General features: G+C 42.4%; 1 protein-coding gene and 1 long non-coding RNA gene across 2 annotated transcripts in view; both read right to left on the bottom strand.

Annotated features, from left to right (window-relative positions):
* Positions 1 to 14,809, bottom strand: part of LOC100402529 (phospholipid-transporting ATPase FetA-like) — an 89,192-nt gene that overhangs the window by 19,286 nt on the left and 55,097 nt on the right. The window contains 3 exon segments of the mRNA XM_035251397.3: positions 5,124 to 5,236; positions 5,948 to 6,136; positions 9,289 to 9,451. Of these exon segments, the coding sequence (XP_035107288.3) occupies positions 5,124 to 5,236; positions 5,948 to 6,136; positions 9,289 to 9,451 (465 nt within the window).
* Positions 10,300 to 11,253, bottom strand: LOC144582464 (uncharacterized). The gene is made up of 2 exons (XR_013535140.1): positions 11,215 to 11,253; positions 10,300 to 10,394 (listed from the first exon to the last, which is right to left on the bottom strand). It is a non-coding gene; the product is annotated as an uncharacterized LOC144582464 (long non-coding RNA).

Here is a 14,809-nt window from a genome sequence, read left to right as displayed (position 1 = left end):
GTCCTTTTTATTCTTCCCTTTCCTTTTTTCAAGCAGAACGGGTCTTTCCTTGTAGTCACCACAGCTGTGAATATGCTGAGCGACACCTGAAACCAGCACATCTCACAGTCTCACCCAAGACCAGGACATGTTCTACCTGGTTAGTGCTACTGATTATTCAGGACCCTAGAGCTCTTAGGTCAGAAGGTGATAAATCCTGCCAGGACTGGGTCCCCTTCAAGGCAGTGGGTTCTCCTTGGCCCAGGGTGTGTCTAAAAATTTCACCCCAGAGCTAGTGCCTGGAATGGGGGCTTCATGACCATGACTCTGCACAGTGCCCTATCTTACTGTGGCTGAGCTGGTGTCCAAGTTGCAAAACAAAATCCTCTTTACTCTTCCCTGTGTGCTGTGCTGGGGAGGGGTGGCACTCCCTTAGCTGCCCAGGCTAGTGTCTCACTGGGTCTCATGCCCCTCCAAGTCCACTGGCTCTGAACCCAGTACAACACCAGGACTTGCCTAGGAGTTGCAGTCCTTGTTGCCTTGCCAGCCTGTCAAGTTTATTTAGGACCCCAGAGCACTTTAGCCTGTGATGGTTGAAGTTTGCAGAAACTTAAGTTCTGACCGTTCGGATAGGTGATTTCCCCTGGCTAGGGCTGGTCTAAATGCTCCCTCTGTGGGCACTGGTTGTGTTTTGATTGGTATTGGCAGCATTGAGTTCCCATAATTGCTGTACCCTTCCTCCCCCAAATTCACAGATACTCTGCACAATGTGGCCACTGCTAGGGGATGGAGAAAGCCTAATGCCAGTGATTCAAGACTGTATTTCCTAACCTCTTCAGTGTACCTTTCAGCAATATGAAGTTAACATCAGATACTCTGATTGCTCGCCTGTTTTTGCTTCTTTGAAGGTGCTTTTTATTTTATTTATTTATTTATTTATTTTTTTGAGACGGAGTTTCGCTCTTGTTACCCAGGCTGGAGTGCAATGGCGCGATCTCGGCTCACTGCAACCTCTGCCTCCTGGGTTCAGGCAATTCTCCTGCCTCAGCCTCCTGAGTGACCGGGATTACAGGCACGCGCCACCATGCCCAGCTAATTTTTTGTATTTTAGTAGAGACGGGGTTTCACCATGTTGACCAGGTTGGTCTCGATCTCTCGACGTCGTGATCCACCCGCCTCGGCCTCCCAAAGTGCTGGGATTACAGGCTTGAGCCACCGCGCCCGGCCCTGAAGGTGCTTTTTAATGTAGATAGTTGTCAAATATAGTGTTCCTGTGGGGAAGATGATCAGTGAAGGCTTCTAATTAACCATCTTGCTTCTGACCCTCCACCTGTATACACATTTTTGTAAGGGTGTATATTTTTATTTCTCTAGGAAATATACCTTGGAGTGGAATTCTAGGTTGTATGATCACTTTATGCTTTACATTCAAAGGAAATGTCAGACTGTTTTCCAAAATGGCTGTGCTATTTTACTTTCCTATCAGCAATGTAGAGGGGTTACAATTTCTCTGCATCCTTGTCAATGCTTATTATTGTCTGGTTATCTTTTTTTCTTCAAATTTTTTATTTTAGCCATCCTAGTGGATGTAAAGTAGATTTTGTGGGTTGATCTGCATTTCTCTGATGACTACTGATGTTGAACAGCTCTTCATGCACTTATTGGCCATTTGTTCTTTGGTTTCTGGCTGTGTGTTAATGGAGAGTCAAGTTGAGATGGCTTAATAAAATAGCATATTTTCTAATAGATTTATCAAACATTTTTGTGATCTATCTTCATTCTCATTCTGTCCCTTGTTCTCTCCCTACTCCCCCAACCCTTTGAATATACAAATTTAAGGGTGGAAACCCCAGAGAGTATGGATCTGGTTTTCCTTTCTTATGCTAGATGGCTAGACCTACTCTCTCTTTTTGATACATCCCAAATCCTAGAGTGTACTGGGTTCAGAGCCAGGGTAGGGTAAGGAAGGGAAGGTGCCTTTGGAGATTCCAATCCTGTGGACACAGAGAGAGGTATCAAACAGCTTAGGCCTGGTGTTTTCTGCTCTATTCTTATCATGGCTGGTGGGGTAGAGCCTCATGAAAGAACAGGTTCTATTCTTTCTTTGGCTATTTAAAAATATACATTAAGCTCTGGGATACATGTACAGAACATCCAGGTTTAATACAGAGGTATACATGTGCCATGGTGGTTTGCTGCACCTATCAACCCATCATCTACATTAGGTATTTCTCCTAATGCTATCCTTCCCCTACCCCCCAAGTCCCCAACAGACCTTGGTGTGTGATGCTCCCCTCCCTGTGTCCATGTGTTCTTATTGTTCAACTCCCACTTATGAATGAGAACATGCAGTGTTTGGTTTTCTGTTCCTGTGTTAGTTTGCTGAAAATGATGGTTTCCAGCTTCATTCGTGTCCCCATAAAGGACATAAACTCATTTTTTTTTTTTTTTGAGACAGAGTCTTGCTCTGTTGCTAGGCTGGAGTGCAGTGGCATGATCTCAGTTCACTGCAACCTCTGCCTCCTGGGTTCAAGCGATTCTCCTGCCTCAGCTTCCTGAGTGGCTGGGACTACAGGCACATGCCACCATGCCCAGCTAATTTTTGCAGTTTTTAGTAGAGATGGGGTTTTACCATGTTGGCCAGGATAGTCTTGATCTTTTGACCTCATGATCAACCTGCCTTGGCCTCCCAAAGTGCTGGGATTACAGGTGTGAGCCACCACATCCAACTGAACTCATCCTTTTTTATGGGTGCATAGTATTCCATGGTGTGTATGTGCCACATTTTCTTTATCCAGTATATCACTGAGGGACATTTGGGTTGGTTCCAAGTCTTTGCTATTGTGAATAGTGCTGCAATAAACATATGTGTGCATGTGTCTTTATAGCAGAATGATCTGTAATCCTTTGGGTATATACCCAGTAATGGGATTGCTGGGTCAGATGGTATTTCTGACTCTAGATACTTGAGAAATTGCCACACTGTCTTCTACAATGGTTAAACTAATTTACACTCCCGCCAACAATGTAAAAGCATTCCTATTTCTCCAAATTCTCTCCAGCATCTGTTTCCTGACTTTTTAATGATCGCCATTCTAACTGGCATGAGATGGTGTCTCAGTGAGGTTTTGATTTGCATTTCTCTAATGACCAGTGATGATGAGCATTTTTTCCATGTTTCTTGGCCACATAAATGTCTTCTTTTGAGAAGTGTCTGTGCATATCCTTCATCCACTTTCTGATGTTTTTTTTTTTTGTCTTACAAATTTAAATTCATTGTAGATTCTGGATATTAGCCCTTTGTCAGATGGATAGATTGAAAAATTTTCTTCCATTCCCTGGGTTGCCTGTTCACTCTGCTGACAGTTTCTTTTGCTGTGCAGAATCTCTTTAGTTTAATTGGATCCCACTTATCAATTTTGGCTTTTGTTGCCATTGCTTTTGGTGTTTTAGTAATGACGTCTTTGTCCGTGCCTATGTCCTGAATGGTATTGCTTAGGTTTTCTTCTAGGGTTTTTATAGTTTTAGGTCTTACATTTAAGTCTTTAATCCATCTTGAGTGAATTTTTGTATAAGGTTTAAGGGAGGTGTGCAGTTTCAGCTTTCTGCATATGCCTAGCCAGTTTTCCCAACACCGTTTATTAAATAGGAAATCCTTTCTTCATTGCTTGTTTTTGTCAGGTTTGTCAAAGATCAGATGGTTGTAGATGTGTGGTGTTATTTCTGAGGCCTCTGTTCTATTCCATTGGTCTATATATCTGTTTTGGTACCAGTACCATGCTGTTTTGGTTACTGTAGACTTGTAGTATAGTTTGAAGTCAGGTAGTGTGAAGCCTCCAGCTTTGTTCTTTTCGCTTAGGATTGTCTTGGCTATACGGGCTCTTTTTTGGTTCCATATGAAATTTAAAGAAGTTTTTTTCTAATTCTGTGAAGAAAGTCAATGGTAGCTTGATGGAGATAGCATTGAATCTATAATTTCTCTGGGCAGTATGGCCATTTTCATGATATTGATTCTTCCTATCCATGAGCATGGAAGGTTTTTCCATTTGTTTGTGTCCTCTCTTATTTCCTTGATCAGTGGTTTGTAGTTCTCTTTGAAGAGGTCTTTCACATCCCTTGTATGTTGTATTCCTAGGTATTTCATTCTCTTTGTAGCAATTGTGAATGGGAGTTCACTCATGATTTGGCTGTTTGTCTATTATTGGTGTATAAGTATGCCTGTGATTTTTGCACACTGATTTTGTATCCTGAGACTTTGCTGAAGTTGCTTAACAGCTTAAGGAGATTTTGGCCTGAGACAATGGGTTTTCTAAATATACAATTATGTCATCTGCAGAGACAATTTGACCTCCACTCTTCCTATTTGAATAATGATGCAAAAATCCTCAATAAAATACTGGCAAACTGAATCCAGCAGCACATCAAAAAGCTTATCCACCACGATCAAGTTAGCTTCATCCCTGGATGCAAGATTGGTTCAACATATGCAAATGAGTAAACATAATCCATCACATAAACAGAACCAATGACAAAAACACATGATTATGTCAATAGATGCAGAAAAGGCCTTCGATAAAATTCAACACCCCTTCATGCTAAAAACTCTTAATAAAGTAGGTGATGATGGAACATATCTCAAAATAATAACAGCTATTTATGACAAACCCACAGCCAATATCATACGAAATGGGCAAAAGCTGGAAGCATTCCCTTTGAAAACCAGCACAAGACAAGGATCTCCTCTCTCACCACTCCTATTCAGCATGGTATTGGAAGTTCTGGCCAGAGCAATCAGGCAAGAGAAAGAAACAACAGGTCCTATTTTAAAGCAAACTCCAGGTCTGACCATGGAAACTCCGGAACCAAGAACCAGGGAACTATTCTGATTGTTGTTATACTCCTATGACAATCCTCATCATGCCTCTGAGGTACTGTCACACCCAACTCTTTGATATGGAAGTTGGCAATGTGGTTGGTAAAAATCCCACAAAATAAGAAATTTTATTCTTCCACCAATTAAAGGGAGACACGAACATCATTATACAGCCATATTGAAACACAATGGCCCAGGAACACCCATGTGGCCACATATCCAGATACAGAGAACTACCCGCACCTTCCTCCCACTGCAGCCTAACACTTACATCTAAATGTTCCATGGACACATCATTGAGGGAACTACAGGATGGATGAAGCAGTTCACAGATGATGGTGTCTGCACCCTTGCAAAACATTATCCAATCTTCAGGTGTCCACACTAAAGATAAGCAAATTAAGCAAAGTAACTACATCAGTTCCTTATTATAACTTGTCTGAGCCAATGGGGGATGATAGGAGGCTATTCCCCGTGACATTGTTTCTACCTTTAATGGAAGCTAAGTACTCAATGAGTGGTCACACAGGATAAATGATGTGGTGAGGGCTGCTAAAAGTGAGAGAGGAAATTATAGAACCAGTTTTTCCATGGGTTCAATACTACCTGTGGAAGAGTCTGATGTAGAATCACATTTACTATCTCCAAGTCCCAGACTAAGGCTCTTATCTAGTAATGCCAAAGGTGAAAAATGACCTTATTCCTCATTAGTCTGAGGCTCAAACTAACTAAGAGAGCAAGACGGGATGAATTTCTCCTATACTGTCTGCTCCCATCTCTTATTCCATGTTCAGGCTTTATAAATTTATTCTTTGCTCTTACCTTGGCTTTGAGGGTGCTGACAAGCCACTGCTCAGGAACACTAGGGACTTAGTGTGGACTGAGCATATGGTAGCAAGCCCCCATATGTGTGTAAGAGAAAAGTTAAAGGATATGTGAGAAAGTAGGGATGGCTGCAGATTTGTATTTGAGGCACGTACCTATGAGAAAGTCTGTGAGTGGGAGAAAGCATTTGTGTGTAGATAAAAGAGAGAGACAACGTGTGAATATGTTTGAAGGACAAAGGGGAGAAGGCCAACTAGGAAGGGCACCCACCAATAACAGACATCCTCTTGCGCACATTGTTGAAGTCCAAAATAGTCAGCAGTTGGTAGACTCTGGTTTTCCCCATTTCGACCACTGTGACTGTCTCAGACGTGCGGGAATGGAACACAAAGCCAAAGTTCCTGGCAGCAGTGACCAGGACACCTTCATCTGGTGACTGAACCTGGTACACCAGCATGCCTGACAGGAGAGAAAAGGGCAACCAGAGCACACAGAGATGAGTAGTTGAAGTCCACCCAGAAGTGACCCTGTCTTCTAAGTGGTTTACATAAAGATAGAGCCCAGAAAGGAGCATGTTTCTTTAAAACTACCTCACAACTGTGGCTCTAAAAGGCCAGATTGCACAGAACATAACAGTCTCTTTTCCCTTCCTTTTCTTTCTTTTTTCTGAGATAGGTTCTCACTCTGTCACCCAGGCCATGTGATTGCGGATCACTGCAGACTCAACCTCCCAGGCTCAAGCAATCCTCCCAACTCACTCTCCCAAGCGGCTGTGACCACAGGTGTGCACCACACCTGGATTTTTTTTTTTAAGATGGGGTCTCCCTACGTTGCCCAGGCTGGTATCGAACATTCTGGGCTCAAGTGATCCTCCTGTCTCAGCATCTCAAAGTGCTGAGATTATGGGCATACGCCACCACACCTCGCCTTCATTTCCATCATTTTCAACTTACTTTACAGACTTAAGTTGGCATTACAGAAGTATATGTTACATACAGTGTATACAAACTGAACAGGCAGTTATTCTTTGAACTTAGTGAGTAAAGATGGCTCAGGAAACTTGTTAAAAATGCTGGTTCCTGGGCCTTGCCCAAACTTGACTGAATCCGTAATCACAAAATCTGGGATGAAGGCCTAAGAAAATGAATTTTTAATGAATCTCCTGGGTGATTCTCATGCAGGTCATCCTGCATAAAACTGATCACACTTTTAAAAACAATGCTATGAGAAAATAAGATTGATGATTTAGTAAACAATTAAAAAATATATATATAAATGAGTGTTATCACCTTTAAAAGTCACTCTGGGAAGGTAAATGACTCACCTTATTGATCAATTTGATATCACTCAAGATATTTATGGAACTTCTCTGTTAGAACATTATCACAACTTGGGCTGGGCGCGGTGGCTCGAGCCTGTAATCCCAGCACTTTGGGAGGCCAAGGCAGGTGGATCACGAGGTCAAGAGATCGAGACCATCCTAGTCAACATGGTGAAACCCTGTTTCTACTAAAAATACAGAAAATTAGCTGGGCATGGTGGCGCGTGCCTATAATCCCAGCTACTCAGGAGGCTGAGGCAGGAGAATTGCCTGAACCCAGGAGGCGGGGGTTGCGGTGAGCTGAGATCACACCATTGCACTCTAGCCTGGGTAACAAGAGCGAAACTCCATCTCAAAAAGAAAAAAAAAAAAAGAATATTATCACAACTTGAGGTATATTTTAGATTATTTCTCTTCTGAAGGTTGATTTGATTTTTAAAACAGTTATGCATCATTAGAGTCTTATGCTTGTGAATAAGGTAGGTGGGGAATATAATTTCTGGTCAGATATAAGATACATCTATTGAACAATTGAGATTATTTTCTTGTGTGTTTCCTACTCTGTCCCTTAAGGCAGTAAACAAGGCCAAGGCCAAATATACTTCAAATAATAGCAGCTTGTTGGAAAAGCAGGAGACCAGAGAAGCATGTGGTAGGACATGAGATTGGGTTTTTATCTCTGCTCTTCTTAGCTATAGGATTTTAGGCAAGTAAGTTAAGCTCCCTTAGCAACAGTTTCATCTTTCTTGTTCTGCCAACCTCAGAGGGCTGATATGAAGACTGGAGGAGATAACACAAATGAAAGCAATTTGTAAAACTGTAAGTGATATACAACTATAAGGTGTCACTACTGGTAGTATTAAGAGTACATTGATTTTTAAAGGATGTGATTCATCTGATTGTCTAAATTCTTTTTTTTTTTTTTGAGATGGAATCTCGCTGTCCCCCAGGCTGGAGTGCAGTGGCATGAACTCGGCTCAGCTAATTTTTGTATTTTTCGTAGAGACAGTGTTTCACCATCTTGGCCAGGCTGGTCTTGAACTCCTGGCCTTGTGATCTGCCCAGCTTGGCCTCTCAAAGTGCTGGGGTTACAGGCATGAGCCACCATGCCTGGCCTAGTTGTCCAAATTCTTATTTGTTAAGGAAAAAAATCTCCTTAATTAATTAATTTTTTGAGACAGGGTCTTGCTCTGTCGCCCAGGCTGGAGTGCAGTGGCATGATCTTGGCTCACTGCAACCTCTGCTTCCAGGACACAGGTGATCCTCCCACCTCAGCCTCTTGAGTAGCTGGGACTACAGGTGCACACCACCATGCTTGGTTAATGTTTCTTTTTTTTTTTTTTTTTTTTTTGAGACGGAGTTTCACTCTCGTTACCCAGGCTGGAGTGCAATGGCGCGATCTCGGCTCACTGCAACCTCCACCTCCTGGGTTCAGGCAATTCTCCTGCCTCAGCCTCCTGAGTAGCTGGGATTACAGGCACGTGCCACCATGCCCAGCTAATTTTTTATATTTTTAGTAGAGACGGGGTTTCACCACGTTGACCAGGATGGTCTTGATCTCTTGACCTCGTGATCCACCTACCTCGGCCTCCCAAAGTGCTGGGATTACAGGCGTGAGCCACCGTGCCTGGCCAACCAAGAGTTTGTTTTCTACTTGAATACCTCCGATATTCAAAGGAGCTCACACTTATCTTGACTATCCATTCCATTGCCAGAGAAATCTATCCAGTAGAAAGTGTCCGACCTACCCTCTGCAGGAGGACAGAGTTCGTTCGGAAAAAAACTGGACCGCAGGTTAGAAGAAAGTCTTAAGTTCAGGCTTTATTGAGAGGAAAGAGCCTCCGGGCGGACCAGCCGAGAAGAATAGGAAAATGGCCGCGCCGCTCAGAGGAGCAGGGTTCTTTTATAGGGGGATGAAGGGCTGAGGGAGTGGGGAAGCTGAGAGAGCCGAGGTGGCGGGCAAAGGTTGGTCAGTTTAAACCGCTGGGCGGGAAGCTGGGCAGCGGGAAGCTGGGGAGTGCTGATGAGGCAGGCGGTGATTGGTCAGCAGTTTGCCAGGCGGGAGGTGGCTGTGGCCGGGCAGGAAGGCTAGAGCGGTATGTAGAGTGAGAGATAAGGGAGCCTCTTTGTGGGGGAGGGAAAGAGAGCTTTCACGATAGGGGCAGAGTTTTCCAAACAGAAAGTTCTTTCTTAGATTAAGCCATTGCGAAGCATATCAAATCACGCCACCTCCAGCCTAGACTCCATGACATATTCTCAGTCCATGAAGCCACCTTAGGACTCTCCTCACCTTCTACTTTTTCTTCTGACATCACGGTATGAACCAATGAGAGTGAGCGGAAAAATAAGTGTACCCAGTGATCTCCCTTTTTCACTGCTTCCACCAAAGTATTGTCATAAAATGAAAACTTAGGATTAGCTGGTTTGTTGAAGGAGAAATCGACCTTTTCTTTCTGGAACACATAAGACAGAACAAAATTTTCAGCAGCAGCTTGATACTTTTAGATCAATTTGGAGGCAGTTTTTGTTGTTGTTGAGAGTCTCAGTCACCCAGGCTGGAGTGCAGTGGCACAATCTTGGCTCACCACAACTTCCACTTCCTGAGTTCAAGTAATTCTCGTACCTCAGCCTCCCATGTAGCTGGAATTACAGGCATGCAGTAGCATGCCTGGCTAATTTTTGTATTTTTAATAGAGATGGGGTTTCACAATGTTGGCCAGGCTGGTCTCGAATTCCTGGCCTCAAGTAGTGGTCCACCCACCTTGGCCCCCCAAAGTACTGGGATTACAGGTGTGAGTCACTGTGCCCAGCCAGCCCTAAGACTTTCTTATCTCCACGCTGGAGTGCAATGTCATGAACACATTTCTCCAGCTCCTACCAGAACTCTCAAGGATCTTTCTCCAGTTCTCTGCATATGTGGTATTACTTGGGTTGGGTCCTTCTATGTCAAGTACAGACACAGTTTTGTTGCTTGGTGCTATGTTGGGGAAAGGAAAGATCATAGTGAGGTATCTTGGCTCTTTTCTATATCTTATCCAGACGGAGTTTGTCAGGGCAGCAAGGAAGTATGGTCAAGTCCAGAACCAAGCCCTAGACTTGGCCAACCATAGAGTTATGAGCTCTGGGAAGTTCATGGCTTCAGTAATTTAAGATGACCCATTATATAGCATATATATCCTGAGGCTCTTCCAGAATTGGGCTTTTATTGTGACACATTCTTTGAAACTAGAGGCTGGTGAGTAAGGAGAGACAAGAATAGAGAGGAAGGCACGAGCAGGATCCTGTATTACCATCTTATTACCAATGAATAAGGTGTCATAGTGATTTTCCACTGGAAGTGACATAGATTCATGTCGGAGAAAGTCCTCTAGTAGCCACAGGAAGAATATGTTGGAACTAGCAAGAAGAGAAACAGGGAGACCAGTTAGGAGACCACTCAGTGATTCACAAGATAAATGATGAAGTAAGACATGGTAAAAAGCCCCATAAAACTGCATACCTCAACCATACCACAGCTTTCTGTTGAAGCTGCTCTTTATAACTCAAATGTGAATAAGTAATTAAAGACTGTGATCCCCACCCTACCCAGACAATGTGTAGACGAATGCTAATCTTAGCTTTTGTGAACCACTTCAGTAACAATCAGAATGTCAAATAGTCCCCTGGCCCTCGGAATGTCCGGAAACCCCTCACCCCCATCCCCATCCCTCACCCTCATCTCTGCCCAGAAGGTGATTTGCAGAATCCACTAGCCCTCGGAATGTCTGAAGCCCCTCACCCCCATCCCCGCCCCTCACCCCCACTCCCAAGGTGGTTTTACGGGTATAAAAAGGTCTTGTCACCCTTCTTTCTCTGCCACGGGTTGGAGAGACGTGAGTCCTCCATGGTCGCTGGCAATAAACCCTGCAATTTGGCATACTTTTGTCTTGGTGTTGACTTTCTATGCTCGGTCCGGCATAACAAAGTAGTGACAATGAATATTAAATTAAGGGGATGGATTTCAAAATATAGAGAGCTAGAATTGATAGGACATGGATATGAGGAGTAAAAGAGAAGAAGAGTTAGGCATAATTTTATATTTCCTAATTGGGCCCTTGGATAGACAGTGAGACTATTCACTGAGATAGAATACCCAGTAGGAGAAGATTTTTTGACAGACTGAATTGGAGATGCTGAAGACATAACGGTAGCAATGAAATCAGGCAGTTGTACATACAGTTTTGAAGGTCAGGAAAGAAATATGAGCTAGTTTATGATCTCCTCTTTCAGATAAGTAATATTTGAGAAACACTGGACCTGGCTGGGTTCAGGACTGAGGCAGGGCTGGCTGGGAGCTGCAGAACAGCATAATCTAAGAGGCAGCACTCATGGATAACTCTGAAATTGAAAGCAAGACAACCAGTTAAACAACTATGGAAAGCAAGTCCAAGTATTAGACAAAAGGATAGAAACTGAGGATGACACCTGAGAGGAAGTGGATTCAGAACGGAGGGTAGAAGGTAGCAACTGAGGAAACTCTTGAGTTTTTGTGGTATGGCTATAACAGTTTTTATAGGATGTCTTTAGCTTTGGCCATGAATGGGAGAGAGTTATCTGAGTTTCCTTAGATTTATGAATTTGGAGGTTATCAGTACATACGTAGTAGTTAAAGCCATGTAAATATATAAGATTATATAAGGAGACTATAGAGATGGAGAAGAGGTTAAATAATAGAGCCGTGAGGTAATATCAGCACCCAATGCAATGAGATGAGAAAAGCAATCAGACAAGAAGGAAAAACAAGAAGAAAGCTGTTATTTAACAGAAGTCAAGGGACAAGAGAGCTTTAAGGAAAGGGGGAGTTTAAGAGTGTTAAAATCCACAGAGAAGTTGGGTCAGGATTTAATAACAAGGTAGTCATTCATGATGTCGGCTAGGATAGTTTCAGTGGATATGATAGGACAGAGTCTGAAATACATAGAGCAGGATGAAGAATGAATGAAAGGGGAGGAATTAGTGACTGCTATAATTGCCTGTTTACTTCTCTGACTCCTCCTCTAAGCTGCCAACTCTGAAGATAGGAATCAAACCTGTTTTGTTTTCCCTGAGCCTTTTTGTACTTACTCAGGGTCTAACATATGGTAGACAATCAATATTTTAGATTGACTGGTGGAGACAGATAATGGCTACAGGGAAATGTTAAGAACAAGGTAAGGTTCTAAGTATTTTTAAAAATATGAATAAAAATAAAATATTAAAAATGTATTGTTATGGTTACTTCTGGTTAACAAACTGTGGCTTTTAAAAGCCCATTTATTTTATTTACAATTAAATACTTTATTTTTTGAGACAGAGTCTCACTGTGTTGCTCAGGCTGGAGTGCAATGGTGCACTCTCAGCTCACTGCAGCCTCAGCCTCCTGGGTTTAGGTGACTCTTGTGCCTCAGCCACCCAAGTAGCATGGCTACCGCACCCAGCTAAGTTTTGTATTTTTAGTAGAGCCAGGATTTTGCCATGTTGGCCAGGCTGGTCTCGAACTCCTGGCCTCAAGTGATCTGCCCATCTTGGCCTCCCAAAGTGCTAGGATTACAGGTGTGAACCTCTATGCCTGGCCTAATACTCCTTTTTTTAAGAACAGTTTCAGGTTTACAAAAAAGCTGAGCAAAGTACAGAGAGTTCCTGTGTAACCCCTCTCTCACCTCCACCCCTAGGTTTTCCCTATCAACATCTTGCATTACTGTGGTACATTTGTTACAACTGATGAACCAATATTGCTACATTATTATTAACTAACCCATAGTTTATATCATCTTTGACTCTGTGTTGTTGATTCATGGGTTTTGACAAGCACATAATATTATGAATCCACCATGGCAATATCATACAGAATAGTTTCACTGCCCCAAACATCTCCCATGCTCCACTGCTTTATCCCTCTCCCCACTCTCGCCAAACCCCTGGTAACCACTGATCTTTTTGTTTTTACTGTCTTTATAGTTTTGCTTTTTCCAAAATGTCATATATTTGGAATCACACAGTATGTAACCTTTTCAAATGGGTTTCTTTTTTTTTTTTTTTTTTTAGGCTAGTCAAGTGAAGCAGTGGGAGTGGAGAAGGAACAAAGAAATCTGTAACTGGTTGTGATCAATTAGTTGTAAACACCACTGCACTCGGACCAGCCCAAATGGGTTTCTTTCACTTAGCAATATGAACTTAAAGTTCCTCTGTGGGGTGTGTGTGGCTTGATAGCACACTTCTTATCACTGCTGAATAATATTCCATTGTATGGATGTACTAATGTAAAGAGCTGAGCTGAGGCCAGGCATGGTGACTCACATCTGTAATCCCAGAGCTTTGGGAGGCTGAGGTGGGCAGATCACTTGAGGCCAGGAGTTTGAGACCAGCCTGGCCAACATAGTGAAACCCCTTCTCTACTAAAAAATACAAAGATTAGCTGGGTGTGGTGGCCACGCCTATAATCCCAGCTACTTAAGAGACTGAGGTAAAATCATCTGAACCTGGGAGGTAGAGGCTGCAGTGAGCTGAGATGGTGCCACTGCACTTCAGCTTGGGCAACAGAGTGAGACTCTGAAAAAAACAAAAAAACAAACGAAAAAAAAGCTGAGGGGAAAGAATCATAAATCCTAATATATAAGGTGATATTCAGATATTAAGAAAGAGAGATTGACTGAGGTTCCTGAAGAAGTAGGAAGGAAGGAATGGAATCTAGAATATATAGGTTAGTACTGAAAAAAAAGATTATACCTTTTTTGAGACTGAAGGAAAGGGGGTAAAGGCAAGTTGAGATATATGCACAGAGAAGGATAGTTCGCTGATAGTTTGGATTTTCCTCGGTAAAATAGAAGGCAATATCATCTGCTACATACTGAGGAGCCAGGGGAGTGTGGTAGAAGGCCTGAGAATGGTGATATCAGCTTTTAGAAAAGCTGATACGGAGAATATAATATGAAGCCAATTGCAAAATGGTGAAAAATTTGCCAAGTAGCACTGGGGGCCCAGAGGACAGTTGACTCTCTGAATCTGTAATGGTTTTGTGATCTCCAAAATAATGCTCAACACTCTCAGATTAGAAACAAAGCAGGGTCGATGGTTTGGTTAATTCAAGGTTGAGATTTGTTCAGTAATTAAAGAGAAGGAAAGGAGAACTAGTAAGATATTAAGGACACTTATGATCCCAGGGTACATAAGGTAAGCTGGGAAAGGAAGTAAAGTCATAAGGAATTGACAGACTGGAGAAAAACAAAAGCCAAGGGTTCATAAATCTCCATGAGATAAAAAAGCAGGAATACTTAAAAAAAAAATCACAACTACTGAGCCATGTGCTGAGAATATGGAGGAATAAGGCTTGTGATCAAAGACTGTGAAAAGAAAGTTACAATATGTCTTTTTTTTTTTTAGTCTAAGAGGTCATCTGAACATCTGAAGGATTCTTTCAGATATCTGAAAGAGTCTATAGTGATAGGTCATCCATAAAGATGACAATACCACTCAGTGATTTGGAGGAGAGGGAGAAGTTTCAAAGTCCTCAATGAATGGGGTATAGAAGCCAGAAGATTCCTAGATGTCAACAAGAAGAGTTAAAGATGAGTATAGCCAGGAAGAAAGACTGTATAGGGGAGAAAAACTAATGGTTTAATCATGGCACAGGATAATGAGGGCAATACCTTTGAGCTTATTGTATTCAGAGTTTATCATATGCAGAGTATGGAGAGATTGGAAAAAAAGGGATGTTCCCAGGGAAAGTCATGTTTCAATTAAAGCAGGGAGCATTTTAATGAAGGGATTGAGGCTATAGGTAAGTTTGTTTACAA

This window comes from Callithrix jacchus, chromosome 1 (assembly GCF_049354715.1).
Source record: "Callithrix jacchus isolate 240 chromosome 1, calJac240_pri, whole genome shotgun sequence".
NCBI lineage: Eukaryota > Metazoa > Chordata > Mammalia > Primates > Cebidae > Callithrix > Callithrix jacchus.
Note: the sequence above shows the minus strand (reverse complement) of the source record. Positions and strands in the feature narration are given on the sequence as shown.